General features: G+C 40.0%; 1 protein-coding gene across 1 annotated transcript; it reads left to right on the top strand.

Moving 5' to 3' along the window:
• The first annotated feature begins 7247 nt into the window (after positions 1 to 7247).
• On the top strand, positions 7248 to 20043 carry LOC134223866 (uncharacterized). The gene is made up of 3 exons (XM_062703078.1): positions 7248 to 8032; positions 8099 to 8182; positions 19084 to 20043. Exons 1-3 carry the CDS (start codon positions 7665 to 7667, stop codon positions 19895 to 19897), a joined length of 1266 nt encoding a protein of 421 aa, XP_062559062.1. The 5' UTR covers positions 7248 to 7664; the 3' UTR covers positions 19898 to 20043.
• The last annotated feature ends 3076 nt before the right edge of the window (positions 20044 to 23119 follow it).

Below are 23119 nucleotides of genomic sequence, written 5' to 3'. Positions count from 1 at the left end.
CGCACATCGGCAGATAGAGTTACAGAAAGATAGATCGATACATAGGTGCAATTCGATGTGTACACTGTGATCAGTTTCTCAATAGGGCGGCTGTACCGGTTTGTCTTTCTGTCCTATTTGGTGTTAGACCATTTGTCGTTTGAATACCGTTTGGGTTAATACTACAATATGTCGAAAAACGCAACTCTCGTGTTGAATATTACATAGGCTCCCTCTTTATCCCTCTTTCCTTTCTTCTTTATTTCTATCTTCTACCTCCCTTCTAACTTTTTTCTTCCTTTTTTCCATTCTTCTTCTAAGCTTTTTCCTTTTTTCGTTTTACCTATTCATTTATTTCATTTATTTAGTCTACATCTAAACAGATAACACTGAATCAACAATTTGACGCCACAATACACGGTACGAGGCCGCATCTCTCCATCCTCGAATACGCCCCACGCTCGCCAAGTCGTTTTGCACCTGGTCTGCCCATCTCGCTCGCTGCGCTCCACGCCGTCTCGTACCTGCCGGATCGGAAGCGAATACCATCTTTGCAGGGTTGCTATCCGGCATTCTTGCACATGTCCTGCCCATCGTACTCTTCCGGCTTTAGCTACCTTCTGGATACTGGATTCGCCGTAGCTCGTGGTTCATACTTCGCCGCCACACACCGTCTTCTTGCACACCGCCGCCAAAGATGGTCCTAAACACCCGTCTCTCGAATACTCCGAGTGCTTGCAAGTCCTCCTCGAGCATTGTCCATGTTTCATGTCAGTAAAGGACAACCGGTCTTATTAGCGTCTTGTACATGACACATTTGGTGCAGTGGTGAAACTTTTTTGATCGCAGTTTCTTATTATTATTATTATCTTTATCAATGAGGTTTTCGGCCCTGGGCCGGTTCACCTCGTAACCGCAGTTTCTTCTGGAGCCCGTAGTAGGCCCGACTTCCACAGATGATGCGCCTTCGTATTTCACGACTAACATTGTTAACTGCCGTTAGCAAGGATCCGAGGTAGACGAATTCCTCGACCACCTCGAAGGTATCCCCATCTATCGTAACACTGCTTCCCAGTAGGCGGGCCCTGTCGCGCTCGGTTCCGCCCACAAGCATGTACTTTGTCTTTGACGCATTCACCACCAGTCCAACTTTTGTTGCTTCACGTTTCAGGCGGGCGTACAGTCTGCCACCTTTGCAAATGTACGGCCGACAATGTCCATGTCATCCGCGAAACAAATAAATTGACTGTATCTGTTGAAAATCGTACCCCGGCTGTTACACCCGGCTCTCCGCATGACACATTCTAGCGCAATGTTGAACAACAGGCAAGAAAGTCCATCACCTTGTCTTAGTCCCCGGCGCGATTCTAACGAACTGGAATGTTCAACCGAAATCTTCACACAGTTTTGCACACCATCCACCGTTGCTTTGATCAGTCTGGTAAGCTTCCCAGGGAAGCTGTTCTCGTCCATAATTTTCCATAGCTCTACACGGTCTATACTGTCGTATGCCGCCTTAAAATCAACGAACAGATGGTGCGTTGGGACCTGGTATTCACGGAATTTTTGAAGGATTTGCCGTACAGTAAAGATCTGGTCCGTTGTCGAGCGGCCGTCAACGAAACCGGCTTGATAACTTCCCACGAACTCATTCACTAATGGTGACAGACGACGGAAGATGATCTGGAATATCACTTTGTAGGCGGCATTAAGGATGGTGATTGCTGATGGTGAAAGTTCTCACACTCCAGCTTGTCGCCTTTCTTGTAGATGATGCATAAAACCCCTTCCTTGCACTCCTCCGGTAGTTGTTCAGTTTCCCAGATTCTGACTATCAGTTTGTGCAAGCAAGTGGCTAGCTTTTCCGGGCCCATCTTGATGAGCTCAGCTCCGATACCATGCTTACCAGCTGCTTTATTGGTCTTTAGCTGTTGGATGGCATCCTTAACTTCCACCAAGATGAGGGCTGGTTGGCTTCCATCGTCCGCTGAACTGAAGTAGTTATCTCCTCCGCTGCCTTGACTTTCACTGCCTGTACTCTCAGAGCCATTCAAATGTTCCTCGTAGTGCTGCTTCCACCTTTCGATCACCACACGTTCGTCCGTCAAGATGCTCCCATCCTTATCCCTGCACATTTCGGCTCGTGGCACGAAGCCTTTGCGGGATGCGTTGAGCTTCTGGTACAACTTGCGTGTTTCTTGAGAACGGCACAGCTGTTCCATCTCCTCGCACTCCACTTCTTCCAGGCGGCGTTTCTTCTCCTGAAAAAGGCGGGTCTGCTGTCTCCGCTTCCGTCTATAACGTTCCACGTACTGCCGGGTACCTTGCTGCAGCGCGACCGCCCGCACTGCGTCCTTCTCCTCCAGAATCTGTCTGCACTCTTCGTCGAACCAATCGTTCCGTTGACTTCGCCCCATATACCCGACGTTGTTCTCCGCTGCGTCGTTAATGGCTGCTTTGACTGTATTCCAGCAGTCCTCAAGAGGGGCCCCATCGAGCTCACCCTCTCCCGGCAACGCTGCCTCGAGGTGCTGCGCATATGCAGTGGCGACATCAGGTTGCTTCAGTCCGGAGCCAGCTTCGAGCTGAAAGTCTCCCTAATAAAAACAAAAAAAAGGCTTCAGTCGCTCTAGGTCGTACCGCAGCGGTCCTCGGTACCGAACATTGTTGGTGACGGATAGTCGTCGGTACCGAACATACCGACGGATAGTTTTGGGCGCAGTTTCAACATCACCAGATAGTGGTCAGAGTCGATGTTAGCGCCACGATATGTCCTGACATCGAGAGAAATGCCGTCCATCAATCAGAACGTGGTCGATTAGTGATCCTGTCTGCAGTGGTGATCTCCAGGTGTACCGATACGGGAGGCTGTGTTGGAAGTAGGTGCTACGAATGGCCATATTCTTGGAGGCGCCGAAATCAATTAGTCGTAGGCCGTTTTCGTTCGTCAGCCGGTGAGCGCTGAACTTCCCAATAGTCGGTATAAACTCCTCCTCTTGGCCAACCTGAGCGTTCAAATCTCCTATGATGATTTTGACGTCGTGGCTTGGGCAGTTGTCGTACTCACGTTCCAGCTGCACGTAGAATGCGTCCTTATCATCATCAGTGCTTCCGGAGTGTGGACTATGGGCGTTGATTATGCTGAAGTTGAAGAACCGGCCTTTGATCCTCAACCTGCAAATTCGTTTATTGATCGGCCACCACCCGATCACGCGCCTTTGCATATCGCCCATCACTACGAATGCTGTTCCCAGCTCGTGTGTGTTGCCGCAGCTCTGGTAGATGGTATGATTACCTCTAAACGTTCGCACCATTGATCCCTTCCAACAAACCTCCTGCAGCGCTACGATGCCGAATCCACGGTCCTTGAGCACATCGGAGAGGATGCGTGTGCTCCCGATGAAGTTGAGAGATTTGCAGTTCCAAGAACCGAGTTTCCAATCGCTAGTCCCTTTTCGTCGCGATGGTCTTCGCCGATGGTTCCGGTCCGTACTATCTTGTTTATTGTTCGTTGCTTATGTTTTTTAAAGGCTGGCTTGCAGGGCCTGACACCAAACCCACTAAATTTCCGGAGGACCATTCCTCCTTATTCCCGGTGGACCATGGTGCACAGTTTCACTTAGAGTCCCCCGCTGGCACTCGTACGATTATCAGCTGCCCCTAACATGGAGAACAGACGCTGTTGTGAGCCGATCCTGACATGGAGAACAGACGCTCAGTAAGATTTGCACCTCCGGAGAGGAGCAAACCCCTTTTCCCTGTCAGCATACGACCATAGTTCCCACGGGGTTGGTTACCCGATCTTCCCTAAGGTTGCTCGTATCCCGGCCAGCACCACAGGGAGGTAGGGATAGGAGTAGCTGGGTAAGAGGCTCGACCATATGAATAGGTTAGATAGAGGCCATATGAATAGGAAACCCAGCAGAGATGGGAAAAACATGCGATTACAGGCAATATACGCTTCCATTGGTAAGCAAATATTACCACTTTGTTCAATTCGGCGAAAGATATGAACCAAGGGCAAAAGGGTTCCGACAACCGACCACCTTCCCCTACATTATTTCATTTGAACACGGTGCCAATTCAATTGGATCACCAGGACATGGTTCCGGATGTTCCCGAAATCTGGCTCCCTCAGGGAAACGGACAAATTTCGATTAGCTCCGAAACCCATCTTGCGCCATTACAAACTTCATGATTTTAAAAGACCAGCTCAGTAGATGATTTTTTGAGAGATTTTGGACACATTGGCCACATCCGGATGTGTTCTCGGGAACCTGGCTCGCTCAGGGAAGTGGACAAATAACGTTTAACTCCGAAATCCATTTTGTGACATATCAAACTTCATGATTTTGAAAGCCAAGATCAAAAGATGACTTTTTGAGAGATTTTGGATACACTGGCCACGTCAGGAAGTATTCTCGGGAACCTGGTTTCCTCAGGTAAGTGGACAAATTGCAAAACCCATCGTGCGATATCAAACTTCATGGTTTTAAAAGATCATCATAATAGATTTGTGAGAGATTTTGGACATATTGGTCACGTCCGGAAGTGTTCCCATAAACCTGGTTTTCACAAAGAAGTGGCCAAATAACGTTCAGCTCTGAAACTCATCTTGCGACGTATCAAACTTCATGATTTTGAACGATAGGCTCAATATATGAATTTTGATAGTTTGGAAACATTGGCCTCGTCCGGAAGTGTTCTCGGGTTCCTTCAGGGTAGTGGACAAATTTCAATTAGATACGAAACTCATTTTGCAACATGATGATTTAGAAAGCTCAATAGATACATTTTTGAGAGATTTTGGATACATTAACCACGTCCGGAAGTGTTCCCGGGATCCTGGTTCTCAGAGTCAAATTTTGATTAGCTACGAAACCCATTTTGCGACATTTTGAAAGACAAGACCTCATTTTGAAAGACAAGAAAGAATTTTTGAGAGATTTTTACGTTTATTGTTGCTTCAGGTAGGTGAATAAATTTCGACTAGATTCGAAACCCATTTTGCGACGCATCAAACTTCATGATTTTTAAAGACTATATCAGTAGATGAATTTTTGAGAGGTTTTGTATACTGGCTGATACTGGCCAATAATGATTGACTCCGTTTGTATAAACATTCTGGGCACTTTCGCTCATTTATCAATAGTTCTAAGAAAAATGACCCGTGTTTGACTGCATCTGACCCAGGACCTCCCCTTAATAAATCTTGCCGGATTGGCACCATGGTTAAATCAAGTAACGAACCAAAAAGTAAACACGGCGCTTCTTCCTTGAAAATTTCATGGCAATTGGACATAAGATGAGCCCAGGCCCACACGGGTTATTTCAATTTTGTTTTCTAGGTCAGACCGAAACGAGTAAAATATCCGGAAGTATTCCTTGATCTATACCTGAAGGAATACCAGGAAATAATCTTAGGTCTTATTTATCTTATTTGGCTTATTTGTCTTACTCGTCTTATTTGTCTCATTTGTTTGAATTGTCTTAGGGAAGATTCATTAATTACGTAACGCAAAAAATGGGATTTTCGAAAAGAATACCTTTCAAACCTTTTATGTTTAGGTAGGGAGAATGACGGCTTTGGCAGGTTTTGTTTTATTATTGTCAGGGGGCTTTTTATGACTGATTATGCTCAAATTTGGCCTAAACATTCATTGCATATATTCACAGAATATTGTGGCCAAATTTTATAAAATTTGGTCGACAAAAACCCCCCTGACAGTGACAATAATAGAACAAAACCTGCCAAAGCCGTCTTTTCCGCTACATAGATTGCAGGAAGAGGCGAATATTGAAATACATTAAGTGGAATCGAGACAATAATTTCTTTTTTAATTTTCAAATGTTATCTAATCCATGTTGAGCGCTCAATCATACCAAAGATAGGGGAAATGACGGCTTTGGCAGGTTTTGTTCTATTATTGACAGGGGTTTTTTTTATGACTGACTATGCTCAAATTTGGCCTAAACATTCTTTGCATATCAAAGAATATTGTGGCCAAATTTCATAAAATTTGGTCGACAAAAACCCCCCTGACAATAATAGAACAAAACCTGCCAAAACAATTTTTTTCAAAAGATTTTTAGAGGGAACTTCCAAATGTGATTCTTTCATCAAACAGTTGTCAGTCAAAGCTTGGAAAGGTCTGAAAGTGAAGAAGGCATAATAGTTCCGGAAGAATATAATGAAAGAGAGGAACCCTCAAACACGTTGGACCGACAAAGATATGGCTCAGGGAAGTGCTGCCGAAGTTTGCACATCGATAAACTCGGTTTTATTGGCGGCAGCAATCGAACCGATCGAACCACACTGAAGCTACCGCCAAGCAGTGCTGTCTCAATCCGATGATAGAGAAAAGAAAGATGGCAGGGACGCCCCCTGCTGGATGAAGGATAGAGGATGACATACACACATAATGTACTAAAGATACTATGCAGGGATACCTATTATTAGATATAAGGTTTACAACTAGTAAAATTGTGCAACTAATACTAAGCAAACTGCAAAATTATTCCTTTGGGATGCAGCCATTGGTGGGTGGTCCACTATTTGTCAAATTACTCTATATCTAAGAACAAACTATGTTCCATGTTACTGCATCATTTGTGTCGTGTCATTTATGTCTATGCTTTTAGTGCGCATGTCACACATTATCAAGCTTGCTACTACATCATTCATTTGATGTATACATAAGGTGAAAGATGAATGAATGAACGAACCGGCTTTTTATTCACCACCACTACTAAATATCATCGCCAAAATCCTACTATCAAGACCACCCAAAAGCATAAAATAAGTTCAGGTTAAAGAGTAATAAGCATGCTATTCAAATTATCGTGATGATGAATGTTTTCAAGATAGGCGAATATCCTACAAACCAGTAATTTGAACATTGTGTTAGTCGCACATTGATACACATCATGCAAAGTAGGTTACACAAGATCGCATAGTTTATTCGTTGGCTGTATATAAGTATGTATGAATTCACGGTCAATGGCGTGTAGTAGTTAAGCTCGCTATCTGAATTAGATGAATCTCTGCAAAAAGAACCCAGATTAATCCACCTAGCTATGATGGTGCCTTGCTCAATTTATAAATACAACTAATATTAGGAATAACAATTTGCTTATTACATTCACATTCGAACGCATCAACAACGAAAAAAGATTTCTTTTCTTTGCTGAGTATGATACCTTTCAATACATTCTGGCGGCAAAAATGACCTAAAACTTGGGTGGGTGGTAAATTTGATTAGTAGTTGCTTGGTATTTCATAAAATAGTTTATTCTAACAAACTTTTGGTTAGTTCGAATTGCTGAAGGCTGGTAATACACACGGTTTAAATAACGGTAAATAATAGTTTACTACTCGTACTACATCTTCTTGCCTACAGTTCATCGGAACAGTGAATTATTGTGACATTAGGCAGAAGTGTCCCAAAGGTAAACGAAACCAACCGGGCACTATCAATATTAGGAGACAAATCATTGATAAAATAGATAAGGTCCCATACAAATACAGAAGCTTTCACATTGTGTGGACAGTCAGAGTTATCTACTCGTCTTGATTGGATGTCATTGGCCAAACGAATAAGCTCCAACTCAATTTGTAGATCTACTCAATTTGTAGATAAAGCATAGATTGTGCGTTGAACAAGTCAAACGGTAGAAAGCCAATTATGAAGCTGGACGTTGTTTCACCGAAATTTGATGAATCCGTACTAGACGACATCATCCGTGTTAGTGGTGGCAACAAATGTACATCGTGGAGTTTCGTCGATAGTGAGTTTGGGAAAGGAGATTCCTATCTTAGCGAAGTTTATCGTATCACACTGAAAGATGAAACTACTAAGACGGCGGCTGATAGTAGTCCCCTTATCGTGAGGGTAATCGTAAAAACAATCCCGAAAAATGTTGGACGTAGGAAAACATTCCGCTCTGCAGACTTTTTCCGTAACGAGATCAATTTCTACAACGTGGTTTTAAGCGAGTTTGTTAAATTCCAACAAACGAAAGAGCTCAAAACCGGCTTCAACGAGTGCAGCACGTAAAACGAACTATCGAAGTACTTCCCGTGTACAGTAAACCTTAAATTTGTTCCTTCAAATTGCAGAAGCGTGGCATCGTTTTCGGATGGTGAAAATGATTTCATAGCCATGGAAGATCTAAGTCAATTCGGATATGGATCGGCTTCAAGGTAAATATATCTGTGCATACATCTATAGATATTTTTTATTAATCACAAGATCGGCTTTTTTACTATTTTTTTCAAGCTTACATTGTTCAATAATTCACATAAACAATGTATTGTTAAAAACCTCACCTATAGCGGTGATGATGCCTTGTTTCGCGAAAAATTAGAGAGGTCAAAACAGCTAATAATGGGAATAGATCTTATTATTGGCTTGGTGCTGATTAACCGACAGTAAAGTTTTTTATTATTATATAGACTTCCAAAAGATTTGACAGACATCTTGGATGAATTTATATTATGTCTGAATATAAAATTATGTTTAAAAAATGTGGCAAAATCAGGTGGAACTGTCATCAACTTGTTGGTAGACGAAATCAAAGACAGACCAAATTGGGACGTGATAAAAATCAATTCATCATTGTAACTTGTACATATTCATTTTTGGTATGATAACATGTAAAATATTGAAAATAACCTGATTTAAAGCAATTTTATTTGAACAAATAATCAATCAGAAGTTTCTCAGTTTTGATTGAAGCCAGAAAAAAAACTTTTTCATTTGATCAAGATACTGCTTTCTTGGTGTCAAAGTTCACATATTGTATTATCGTTTTATATTATATCTCGTTATAAAGCTCGTAATCTGAACCAATATTACCATCCACACATTTTTGAAAACCAAGAATGCTTAAGCGAAAAGAGATAAAAATAGAAAATTTTCTACCAAAAGAACCTCGTTTAATAGCATCAGCGTTGCATGTAAAAGAAATGTTTGAACAAACTACATCTGATTCAAATTTTCTTTTGGGCCTTCGGGAAGAAGTGTAGAAAATTAAAGTTAATTCATTTAACGATAATTCAAAATACGGACAAACTAGCTCAAGACCCTGTGCAGGGTTGTGCATTAGGAGCTAGTGGTAGATAGAAGTGGATTAAACCGGAACCTAATCGGGCAACTAGATACTTTCAATTACCCTGGTTAAAGCAGAACTCGTCACCCTCAACCTCTCATCACAATTTATTTCTAGAAGGTAGAATAAGAATCACTTACACTCTAACAGTGACTGAGTCAAAGTGTATTGCCGTCTCTTTTATTCCCACGGAAATGTTATTCAGTTTTCGCCAAAAGTGGGACTACTCATAACTATGAGTAGTCACGCTTTTGGCGGAAATTGAGTAGAATATCCGTGAGAAGAAGAGAGACGGTAACACAATTTTACTTAGTAGTAGTTTACTGAGTAGATGAAAGTTAGCGTGTACTCCGATTTACGTCTAATTAGATCTACACAAGGTTCCGTCAACCAAGCTACTGAATACCTATGACGGTGGCTGGTAAAAATGGGCGAGAACAATAGGTTTAACAAAGAGATGCGTACGCAATAATCAAAATCAATAGAAATTGTCACTGTAAGAATAACTTCAACGTTTTAAGTATGCTCACAGAATTAAAATTCAACAAGAGTTACGAAGGGGCTTAATCAATTATGTATAGTCTTTCGGTACATTTAGTATACGAGCAGGCAAAATATCAAGCCCATAGTGCGATCGGGCCGATTTTAATAGGACACAATAAGACAGGATTCTCCGTCGAATGCTCCGTCGCGAGCAAATCGGTTAGCTTACGTGCCCAAAAAATTAGTGAATCATGCGATCGGGCTGATTTTAAATATATAAACAATGGGACAGGATTCCTCGTCGAATGCAACTTGTCACTAGAAAATCGGTTAAAGTTAAGTGCCCGATGAATAAGTGAACTTTTGCACGGATTTTGCGTGTAAAAAAATGTATTTTGGCCATAACTTTTGAGCCCATAGTGTGATCGGGCCGATTTTCAAAAGGAAACAACGTTGCGAGCAAATCGGTTAAGGATAAGTGCCCGAAAAATGAGTAAGCTTTTTATCGAGCTCACTAGCGAGCTAATCGGATAAGTGTCCGAAAAATGAAAACGGGGTTTGCATATAAAAAATTGTATTTTGGCCATAAGCTTTGAGCCCATAGTGCGATTTGGCCGATATTCAATAGAAAACAACTTGCTGTTATAATTTTGTTTGGAAAAAGCGCCATAACAATTAATCATAACTCATAATTCATAATTCATATAAATTCATAAATCATAATTCATTGGTGGTGGCTGGCCCAATTATTACTTCCGGTCTTTTACTATACTTAGTATAGTAATAGTCAAGCATTCATTCTACATAATACTAATATGGGGGTAAGCGTGGTCAATTGTTATAGAATTTAAAAAGAAAACGAATGCTAAGACCAAGTGCCACTGGATGACTCCAAACGGGCCAGTATAATGTGGGGTAGTCAGGGTTTAACTAAATTAGCTATTTTGTCACGCACCAATTTCAGTATAATTTGTTTCTACGAATCAAATTCCTAGAAGTTAGGTTTTCAGCATTACTTAGCGCAAGAGAGGGTTTAAACTCTGCGTTAAACTGCATTTTATTCGCCGATTCGGGGCGTTATCATGAGTGATCAGCACTCATGGAACACATTGTTTAACGCGAATGTCAGCCGGGTTCGATCAAAGTGTAAGATTTAGTGTAATTAGTTTAATTATTTTTATTTTTAGGCATCAAACGTTAGGAGCATGTTTTCAGCGTCGCACAGCCCAGGAGAGGGTGTAAGCTCACAACGGTATAGTGTAGGCCGTCCTCGATTGGGGTCCTGTGGGTCGCATGTAGTGGCTGTGCTCGGGGCAGTTATGTGTTGAAAGCGGTTTCGGGGCAGTTAGGATTGAGTTTTAATATAAACAGATGTAGGATTGAACAAAGTTATAACCTTCAAGGTTCATATTGTGGAGACTATTGACAGCCAAAGCGTTGAGGATAAGCTTTTAGTTGGGAACTGAATTAATTTATCCGATTTGGAATCCTAGATTGAATAGTAGGTATATATGGACAATAATAGAAACTATATACAGTTATCGTTTTATTAAGTATTGAGGATATGTTTTTGGTTAAGTTGAGTATCAGATGGGCATGTGTGATATACATTAATAAGACAGAATTATTAGAACTGTATTTTTGTCTTTGTAGTAAGATTAATTACTTACTAATGTTTTGCGGGCCGGCGAGTGAAAGCGGCCCAATTCTTTTATCTACCTCTTTCCAGACGACCAGTGATGAAGAAAATCTTATAGTTCCAGTATCAGCAGTGGTATTCATATTCATAACAACCACCGTCAATACAGGTAGTCTGTGTTCACATCGTGATTACTTCAAGGACAATCCCAACATCTTCTGTGAATTGCAGATAAGTATTGCGTTTGTATTTTAATTGCACTGAGCTCGTTCTAATCTGATCGATGAATGAATTTACTTGTCACTAATCAATATCATTAGTAAATTTAAATATTCCCGTAGATTAGAAAAGCAAGTGCATATATTTCTATTTTATGGCAACATATCACAACGAAACGGACCATTCGGAGCCTTAAGTAAGATCTCGGTCCGGTTGCATCTAAGGAGATCTTAGTGCAGTGCACACCGGACGTGTTGCCCAGTAGACGTATCGCTCAGCGGTATTTAAATACAACGCAGATAGGCTATGGTCAGAGGGTGCGTTGATATTACAAGATTACAAGATTACAAGAAATTCATAAATCATAATTCATTTATTTAGTTAAAATCTAAACAGATTACACTAAATCAACAGTTTGACGCAACAACATACGGTTCCAGGCCATATCTCTCCATCCTCATTTGCGCCCCACGCTTGCCAAGTCGTTCTGTACCTGCTCAGCCCACCACGCTCAATCCTTCTTATATCTGCCGATTCGGAAGCGAACACCATCTTTGCAGGGTTGCAGTCCGGCATTCTTGTAACAGGCCCTGCCCATCGTACCTTTCTAGCTTTAGCCACCTTCTGGATACTGGGTTAGCGTAGAGTTGGACGAGCTCGTGGCCCATCCTTCGCGTCCACACATTGTTCTCATCACCGCCAAAAATGGTCCTTAGCAGTCGTCCCTGGAAGATCCTGAGTCCTCCTCCAACGGGTCCAACGTAAAACGAAGGCACGGGTCCAAGCAAAGATCGTAACCGGATCAGTATGTACAAATAGTGCTCAGAAGCACTATTGAAATTAAAATAGCTTCGGGTAGTATTAAAAACTTCCTTCAGCAAAGAGAGTGTGTCCTTCCTACTCGGGACCACTTTTGAAAGCCTTAAAGCGGCCTATTATACAGTTATTATACAGACATACAGACAACGCTTAAAATAGTTCTCCGAATGTCTGAGCAGAACAAAATTTCCCAGTCAACACAAAATCGTGTATTATGAACATAAGATGCTAAAGTGGAGGCGATATACGTACATATTGCATGGAGCGGTACCTATATGGTCTCCACTTTAGCATCTTGTGTGACATCATTTACGATCTTGTGTTGACTGGGTTTCAAATAACGCTATTACGTTCCTCGAAACGCAGCCGATGTGACACTGACAGTCTCCTAGTTTAAGGCAGCCACATGTCTCAGAAATATTGTCATCAGATTTTATGTGCAATTACCTTTAAGGGGAAAAAGGGGGAAAAAACTAACACTCGTACCCACCAACGAAAAATCTTATCTCATGAAATAAAAACAATTGAATAGCTTACAGATAAAACTGACAAGTGCATTATCAATATTGCTCATTGCGATAAGACTTCGGATGGCGCTATCATATCAAGAAGCACTCTATCGAAACAAACACCGAAAAAACAAAGCACATAAAAATAATGTTTAAGTATTTACTCAAATCAAGTTCACAGCTCTTAAATTATAACCTATATTAGGGGCTGTCCATAAACCACCTAGACACCACATAGGAAAGGGATTTCATAAAAGTCTACGCGTGTCTACGATTTTTTGACGTAGAATCGAAAATTACGTCCTTCGGTAAGATAAGAGGGGTTTCAAATTTGGGACCGTCACGAAAAGAGGTCAGGAAGTAAAAGCCAATATTTTCTCCAGATTTCCCCAAAAAATTCTTTTGTGTTGAGTTGAAAATTTTCTCTAAGTTTTCTGCAATATCTTGGAATATTTTTTGGTATTTCCACATGAAAATCTTTGAAGATTCCACGGAAAAATCTTTTAAAATTCTACAGAAACTTTTTTGGAAATTGCACAACAAATCTCCAGAATTTTCACGGAAAACTTATTGGAATTTCTCAGAAATGTCTTTGAAACTTCTAAAGGAAATACTTTTGAATCTCCACGGGACTATCTCCGAAATTCGGAAGGAGAATTTTTCGAAATATCCGCGAGAAACCCTTCTAATATTCCACACAAATTTTAAAACTACCTACCTATAGAAACCTATATAACCTATAAAACGGTTTGTAATAACTAAATTACTTAACATGTGATTGATCTCCATTTTATTTCGTTATGCGTCAAAAACGACAATTTTTTGAATTTTGGAAAAGTTTACGTAAACTTCAATGAGGGGGAGAGGTTTTGAAAAAGTCTACGACAGTCTACTAGGGAAAAGGGGGCTTACAAAATGTGAAAATTTGGCCTACGTGGTTTGTGCACAGCTCCCTAGTAGTTTTCTTACTCTCTCGTGAATGATATGAAAAACGAAAAGAGCTGCTTCTACCCAACGTGTGATGTTTCGTGGAAGAGGCCAAATTTGAGTTTCTCTATCATTTTATATTAGGTATTGTGCCTCGCAACAAAATGAAGACTTTTGTAATAATTTTCCAAGGCTCTCATAGATGTGAAAAAAATCTCCGCAGTACAAAAGGAGGTGCTATCAAAGCATTCATCGCCACTCAGAGTGTAAAATATTCGAATTTTTTTGGCGAGGTTCTCCTTTCTTCACTTGTCAGCTCACTTCCAGACACATTCATAGTCGGCTCTGGACTGTCAATATTCGGTTGAATATTAGTCATTGAATATTTCTAGATTGCTTTGAGAATAGGTCGTATGTGCAAAATAGAGGCTCTCTTTGTTCACGCTCTCTTTCGCTTGTACATAAGCTAGTTTTGCATATTTTGCCACATGTTCACTTCAGAACGCTAGACAAAGCTATAATCTTTAGATATCTGCCAAGAAATCTGAAGTAAACTTTAGTATAGATCTGTAATAATCGAAAGAGAATGGAGGCAAAGAGAGACTCTCTTTTGCACATACGACCTATTCTCAAAGCACTCTAGATTTATGCACATTCTACAAATTGATGAATTATCTGAAATCTGAAAACGTTTTAAATGGGTAAAGAGAACTGAATCCGTTTTTCATCTGCGAGAGGCACTTTCAACGGTAAACATCAATATAAACAATGCTAATTCTCGCGTGATTTTTGAAAACGTCGTAAGTCCAAAAGAGAGGCTCTCTTTGTTTACTTTCTCTTTCGATTATTATGAAACCCTACTAACATTTAGGCTAGATGTACCAGTTGTGGCTATAGCACCAGTTGTCGCACTAGTGCTTTATATGCCAAATGGCCAATCAAATCACCGCAAACCAAGTTCATATCGATAAATCATATTCATATGATACGATAACACCTCTGATTTCCTCCAAAACAAGCAAAGCCTAATTGTAAAAATTGATTTTGCTTAATTTTTGACGTCCTTTGCACCAGTTGTCGCACTAGTGGTCCCTATTTGGCCAATCCGATAAGAAAACAATGGGATTTGCCAAATAAGGAACCAAAATTAAGAATAGTGCCACAACTGGTGCATGCGTCCCTATTATGGATTAATCAATTTTGAAGATTATAACAAATTTTATTGTCGTTTTCACAGCTGTTCTAAGGAGCAGGAAGTAAAACCTTTCGCTTGATATATAAAGTCCATCCACATGCCTTTTACTTATTTTTTCAAAAATAGTTGTTCTCAGGTATGGCGACAATTGGTACACCCACCCTACATCGGATTTTTAAACAGAGATCTGAAGAAAATTGCTTTATCTAGCGTGTTGAGGTGGAAGTATTGCAATAAATGCAAAACTAGCTTATATATTAGTGAAAGAGAGCGTAATGAAAGAGAGTATCTCATTTGGACATACGATGTTTTCCAAAAACACGCGATTATGTTTTTCTAATAGAGGTAATTATTAATTATTAATAAACTATAGAGGAAGATTGTCGCTGTCGTCACTGGCAAATCATCCTTTACTGACGAGGATAGGGCGCTAAATCGACATTGTTGTTTCAAAAGGGCGAAAGTCGCAAACGTAAACATTGACTTCTTCTGCTGATTTCAGGAAGATTATAGACTTTCTCCTCCTAGATTTCTTGGAGATCGCCATTCGTGCTCTTCGTAGTACTGCCGTCACCTTTGGATCACCTCACGCTCGTTTGTAAGAAGGTTCCCGTTTATGTCCTTACACATATCGGGCTGTGGCACGTGGCCCTTACGTGAACCGTTTAACTTCTCATAGAAGTTTCGTGCGTTATTAGCTTATGCTCCGTCTCTTCACGGTCTCGATCTTCCTGCTGGTGCATTCCTGCGAATTTTATGCATCGTTGGCCGTTGTCGTTCGATACGGTATGCAGACTATCCGGTCCGATGATCGGTCTATACATTTCCTTTCTTCCTACCTGAGCGTTCATGTCACCGATGACGATTTTGCAGTGGGCATCCATCGTATGTCTGCTCCAGCTGTGCATAGAACGCTTCTTTCTCGTCGTCGGGTCTCCCTTCGTGTGGGCTGTGCACTTTGATGATGCTATAGTTGGAGATTCGGACTTTTATCCTCAGCTTGCAGTTGATTGGCTGCCACCCAATCACGCGTTGGCGCATCTTTCCCAGCCCGTTGGTTGTGCCACAGCTTTGATAGAAGGTAGCCACTCAATGCCCGCTTTTCCCCCTTTTGTCCTGTCCAGCAGATTTCCTGCAGCGCTACGACGTCGAAGTTGCGAGGATGTAATTCATCGTAGATTATCCTGTCGCAACCTGCGAAGCCTAGCGACTTGCAGTTCCATGTTCCAAGCTTCCAATCGTGATCCTTTATTCGTCGCCTAGCTTGTTGCCGATTGTATCGAGTTGTATTATCTTCTATGTCGTTCGTAATAGTTAATTTTGAAGGCGGCTTATTCAGCCTGCGCAAACCTCCTGTCTCGTCGGAGGGCCGTTGTGTCAGGGCTGTTTAGCGTCCCACCTAACACCAGGGCCCTGTAGCATAATCAGACTAATAATATTAGCTACAAGTTACAAGTTACTAGTCGAAAAATTACAAGTACTTGTAATTTGTGTTGCATAAAAGTGATTCGCCAACTAATAATATTAGTACTTGTATTATTAGTGAGGTTGAAATTACAAGTCTGTCAGGTTCATTTACCTGTCAAAATTCATCCGACAGTTCACTGTCAATGCGGCGATAAATGATTTGTTTAAGTTTTTTTGCAAGTTTGTGCATAGAATACTGGGATAGGTATACATGGAACACGAATTTATTATAGTTCTCTCTTTAATTTATTGATTCCGTGGTTAAATCCGGTTTCGTGGTATTGGCATTTTTTACAAAGAAAAAGTATTGCACACTGCACACTATGTGGTTTTTATAGGGGGATTTTGGGATTGACATGGGTTTTAATTTGGACGATTTGTACTTTACTCGAACGTATCTTCCATGAAAAATCTAATTTCGCTAGACTAGTTAGACGCGTGTTCCTGAAGCGGATCTCAATTTACGTGTTTTGATGGACTTTAGTCCAATAATTGAAATTATTATGGAATTCAGGCGATTTCTTAACAGATAAATCATCTCAAAATTCAAGTTCAAAATACTTACTGATGATAAATTCGCTTCCAATTTTATTTAAAATTTAAGTAGTTTTTCCTTCCATGATTGGACATGCATGGCAAATCCCAAGATTGTTAAATACAACAACCCACATTCGAGTTAAATAAAGTCAACTTAAGGTAAACTAAAGTTATTAAACTCTGCTTTGGGTAATATGTTTTTACGTGGATTGGTAAATTACGTGTTAGAAGAGTCCTTTTACACAAATTGGTGTTATTGGGCCAAAGTACGGTTTTAAGCTAAAACAACCCACTTTTGAGAAGTTGATGCCGCACCATTTGAATACTTGATGTCAGCATTTGTGGTTCCTCCATCAGAGTTATCCAAAAAAAAATCATAATTCTCAGTTTTGTATTGGAATAAGAAATTTATTCTTAGTGCATAGTATTTCACCGTATGGTAATGTAAACCGCTTTGAATAAAAGTTTCTTTCTTCGTTAAGTCGTTAAAAACAATAAAACGATGTATATTTACTTTGCACAGCTGAAATATTAAAATAAAAGCTACTTGTAAATTAAATTACAGGACCATTCATACTTGTAAAAGAAACTACAAGCCAACGCTAATAATTTGTACTTGTATTTTCTTTATGCAACAGTTACTTGTAAATTCTGCTAATATTATTAGTGCGCTTTACTTGTAATATTAGACTTGTAAATTAATACTTGTAGAATTATTATGCAACAGAAAACTACAAGTTACAAGCTACTCTACTAATATTATTAGTAAAATTTCGATTATGCTACAGGCCCCAGGGCTTGGGCTTGGGCTTGTGCGCTTTGAGCGGCACACGATCGCTTTGGCGGAGCCTACTTGCGGATACATGCAGCTTTTTATAGAAGTTTGACAGGGCCCACTGTCAAACCTCACCACATCCTAGGCAGGCACCACAACTTCGCAGATGGCCTGGGGAGGGATCGTCAAGCCCTTGACATAGTTACTATGGATTTCCGAGCCTTCTATCAAAAGTTCGGTTCTGGAGTGATCCTATAGCCTTTACGTATACGCGAAAGGCAAAAAACACTACCGCCATCGGGGGTGACAATGAGTCTGGGGGGTTAGAATGGGTCATCGCTCTCACCGGCAGTCTGGAGGTCGTAGAACAAAATCGTTCAAAAAGGTCTCTTATAATTTAGTCTTCTTGCCCCCAAATGCATTAAATCTATTCTACAAGCATTCTCAGTATATGTAGTTGAAACAGTGACCCATTCTCACCCCCATTTGACCCATTGTCACCCCCGACGACGGTATGTCAAAAAAATCCAGCGAAAACATCATTAATCATAATCGTAAACTTCTAATGTTGCCCATAAATGAATACGACAAAAAAATCTTTTTTTAAGAAAATTATGTTGTGTTTTTTAGAAGAATGTCTTCACTTGTCATAAGACGAGTTTGTACAATCCCATTTAATTCCACCACTTAATTGTACCTTGACAGATACGTATTTCGACCTCAACAGTAAGGTCGTCTTCAGTGCCTCGTAAGAGAGTCGAGTCAAGTACGAGACACTGAAGACGACCTTACTGTTGAGGTCGAAATACGTATCTGTCAAGGTACAATTAAGTGGTGGAATTAAATGGAATTGTACAAACTCGTCTTATGAAAAGGAAAAAAATCTTTCTTGAGCTAACAAACACTTGATTAGGTCGTTTCAAAGTTCTTAATTTTCGAATCCTGATCAAAACCCAACCCATTAAATAGTCGATTTATCCAACAGGATTTTCGTCTTCTTATCAATCAACAGTATATCGCATCCAGGTACGGTCGAAGAAGCGAAAATTAATTAGTGCGAACCTCGCTACACGCCTTAACCCAGATATCTAAAATTCTAGCGATTTCTCGAGGAAATGCAGCAACATTTGCTTACCCATTCCTTAATTGACCTGCATTCGGCACAGCCATCGCCGGTATTGCCTTATTTTGGGTCACTAGTTTTTCATAGTGAGGAAGATGTTAGTCCCAAATATCATCTCATCTGGTTCTTTGTGTAATTACAGCTGGCCTGGCATTAACGCAGTAGCAACTGTGGGCGGTCAAATGTGCTCATGCTCATGCTTAGCAGGAATAGATAGCATGCCATACTAATATTACCTTTTGTAGTTTATAGGGTGAAACATTATTTATATAAAAACGTATATTTTTAATCTCTTTTTAGACAAGAAGGAGCTGGCTTGGCAGAATGCATCTTGTGCATGCAGACGATTGGTCGCTTCCACGCATTATCTCTGGCCATGAAAGATCAGCAGCCAGATAAGTTTCATCTGCTCGTAAAGCATATCGAGGATACGTATTACGCTGACGAGCACAAGACTTGGTATAAAAAATTCCAGGATGTTCAGATCCAAATCGCCAAGGACGCCATCAGCCAGGTGTATGGCAACACGGAGCTGGAGACGAAAGCCAATAAATTCTTAGATGGTGATTTGTATGATAAAATGGTGTATTTGACCCATACTCGGAACCAGAACTCAGTCATCAACCATGGCGATTGTTGGCTGCCAAATTTCCTATTCCGCTACGATTCGGAGGGAGCTCCCGTGTCAGCAAAGATGATAGATTTTCAACTTGCGCGCTACTCATCCCCAGCTTTAGACATATCGTTCTTCATTTATTCCTGTACCTCGCAGCAACTTCGTGAAGCACACTATGAGGAGTTACTGAGTGCATACCACCGAAGTTTGTCCGATATGCTTCGGGATCTTGGTTCGAACCCGGATGAATTGTTCTCATTTTCGGATCTTCAGAAGGAAATGCATGAATTTGCTCGATTTGGTGTCGGCATGGGTATTGAGTCCGTGCCATTCTCGTTACTGGATGAGAGTGAAGTTCCTGATTTAGATCAAATCAAAGGCGACGAGGCTATACCAATCGAAGTGGTGTGGATTCTGAAGAACATCAAAACTCAAGAAGGAAGACGTCGATTAGCTGACGTGTTCAAGCACGCTGATGGCTGTGGGTACCTTGATTAATATGACATTTTTTTGTCGGGAAGTTGCCCTATTGTGAACGGTGAACATGGACAAGATGGATGACACGATGAGGAGGATTTCAATACAATTTGAGTTTGAATTTTAAATAAAATTAGAAATAAATTTATTTTTAACCGGTAATATAATCGAGCTTATTTATTCACGTAACAGCAATTTCTACTTTTTAAAGTCAGTTTGGTCTTTGCTAATTTTTCTTTTTTTCTTTAATCCTCTGTTTCACTTCACCTCATTACCATTTAATTCTACTACAATACTTACTTACTTATGGATCCTGTACACCTCCGGTGGTGCAAAGGGCCGACTTGAAAGATCTCCATCCTGAGCGTTGCCCGGCTATCGCTTTAACCTGTTGCCAGGTTAGGTTTCGGTCGACTTCTTTTATTTCTTTATTGAGGCTTCGCCGCCATGAGCCTCTATACTACAATACATTATCTTGATATTATAAAGAACAACTATTTCAAATAGTATGGGCGACGTTCTTTTAATGTGAACATGTCCGAAAGCATAATTTAAACCTTACATCTAATGATCTTTTTGCAATTACTGATCGTCTCTGAGTGATAAAACGACCTACTTATCCATACCAACAAAATGGGTACTTTAATGATCATTATGCAACTCAAATGATTTACGTAAAATCCATTATAACACTCATTTGGATGCTTTAATGAAAAACCAATATCAGACCAGTAGTTACATGACTACATTAGCTGGGGTATGTGTTCAGATAGTATATTATCTGCGTCGCCGTCGCGTAATAAATGAAATTGTTTGATGGACATGACATCAAAATTTTCCAAAACGCAAGTTCATCTATCGCTTCATGCTTCATCGAGCTATGCAATGTTGCACGATGAAATGGAGTCTAGTTGTTCTCTGCAGCAACATGATGTATTGGCAAGAATGATCATTTGAAGTAAATTAGACTGTACTATTTTGGTGCAGATTTATCATATTAGAACCCTTTTTTCGGTATTGCAAAAAATAGCGTGTGCAACTCGTTGCAAAACTCGATTTCTTCGAAGTCTCGCTGGATAAACGTACAACCCCTGATTCTGCGCACTTTAACATTGTGTTCATATTAATCATACAAATCATAATTTTTGTATCTAAGAATTTTTCATCTAAGAATTATTGAATAACAGATCAGAATTCATGACAAAATCAATAATATGTGGATTTAAATGCGAACCAACAATTGATCGAAAACACAGAAAACGTCATATCGACTCCGCTAAACATAACGTGAATTCGGTGTTCGGAATGTTTTCTCCAAATTCCAACCGAATCCAGAAAATTCAATTGCAATAATATTCACCTTAGTAGGGGACCAGGGGGCATTATGAACACCCGGGGCAGATTGGACACCCCCAATATTCTTGTTAATTAAATCATTTTTCTACTTTCAATGCAGCGAATTCTATAATCCTTTCATAAACAACTAATTTATAGCGTAGAAGCCATTGTTTTATTTTCTTAGCGCATAAATTTGACAAAAAAGTTAGAATGTTTTCCAAATGGTTAAAAATTATAAGTTTCACCTCCCATAAAATAAGCTTAACTTTATCACAAAAGATGATTTCTCAATTATTGGTCATCCCATAGCAAAATTCAGTTATTTACAGTGCTCTGGCATGCATTTGTGACAAGTTTCCTTGATTTTTACAAAATTTCCAACAGTTTTTAAATTTGTTCACCTGTTGGGGCAAACAGAACACTCTATATGGGGGTAGAACTGACACATTAAAAATTAAAAACATAACCTCAAACTCATCGAGCTTGGCTTTCATATCGTGTTATTTTCGTGTTATTATGGTGCGGAACTATGAATCGCTCCTGTCATAATACGAGTTTATACAATCCCATTGAATTCCACCATTGTATAAACTCGTCTTATGACAGGTGAAAACATTCCACTAAAATGCTCAAAATAATTTTCTTATATGAATCGCTATAAAAGTTCCAGTACATGACATATATACCATAGAAGCATATATACCATAAAAGTCGCTGAAAGTGCGACAAAAAAGGAAGTGTTTTGTATTGATTTGGCAATCTCGTTGGCAAGTTGATCGGTACAACCCATTGGAAGGATTGGCGATGCCAGTAGAGTGAATAAGAGTATGCATAGATTATGCAATGCTTAGAGTAGAGACGATTGATAACGGGTTTTGCAATAAGTGTGAGGATCCATATAAAAACAATCATATGCTTCATACAAAAAGTTCGACATACATGTATGAGGCCGGCTGAAAGTGGCATATTTTTGCGTTACGTAATCAATCTTCTTCTATTCGTCATGGAATTAATATAGAAAACGACCATATATGACCTCGCTTAAGAAGAGGGAAATAGATTTCGGATGTTGATGATCCAAACACAATTTTAGGTGTCTCATACAAAATCATGACAGGAAGATGAACAATTGGGTAATATTTATGTTGGATGATCCATAAAATAGGTTACAATGGCATATAATCACAAGTAAGATAATTTTCTTCATATTTTATAAGGGTGTCCATACTGCCCCATGGGGGTGTCCAATCTACCCCGCCACCTTCCCGAGAGTAGTGAAAAATTAACTATTACAAAATCGTCCTATTTGATTGAAATTGCCTTATTTTCAATACGGTTCAAAACAGAACTGGTAGTTAACGAGTAATAGTATCATGTAATTGCTAGAAATCCGAATTATATTCAATTTAAATCACCTAAAATTGATTAAAACCTTAGGGTGTCCATATTGCCCCTTGTCCCCTAAGTAAGATATACTTGTTTCAGTCGTACACACATCGAGTTTTCATTATTATGTGTTAGAATGTCGATTTGCTATTGCGCACAATTAAGCACCATGGGTTTTCATACCTACCTGGTCGGCTACAGCGTCGATACACCTATGCCTGGCGTATTGTAGTTGTAGAGCTCCATAATCATCCGTCTTGGGCGATGTTCCTTCAGTTTTCCCGAACTAATTAAACTCCAGGTCCGATTCCACCGCGTGCAGCCAGCGTGTTCGTAGCCTTCCACGAAGTCGCCGGCCTCTATCTGGTTCTCTGATGAATATTGTTTTCGCTATTTTTTCTCCCGACATTCGCACTATGTGACCAGCTCACTGAAGTCTGCCGTATTTTATATGATCTACAATATTGGTTTCTTTGTATACTTTATATACTACTCAGCACGTGATCTATCTGTAAAAAG

The sequence above is a fragment of the Armigeres subalbatus genome, chromosome 3, assembly GCF_024139115.2.
Source record: "Armigeres subalbatus isolate Guangzhou_Male chromosome 3, GZ_Asu_2, whole genome shotgun sequence".
Taxonomy (NCBI): Eukaryota; Metazoa; Arthropoda; class Insecta; order Diptera; family Culicidae; genus Armigeres; species Armigeres subalbatus.
This window is presented reverse-complemented; position numbering and strand designations above follow the sequence as displayed.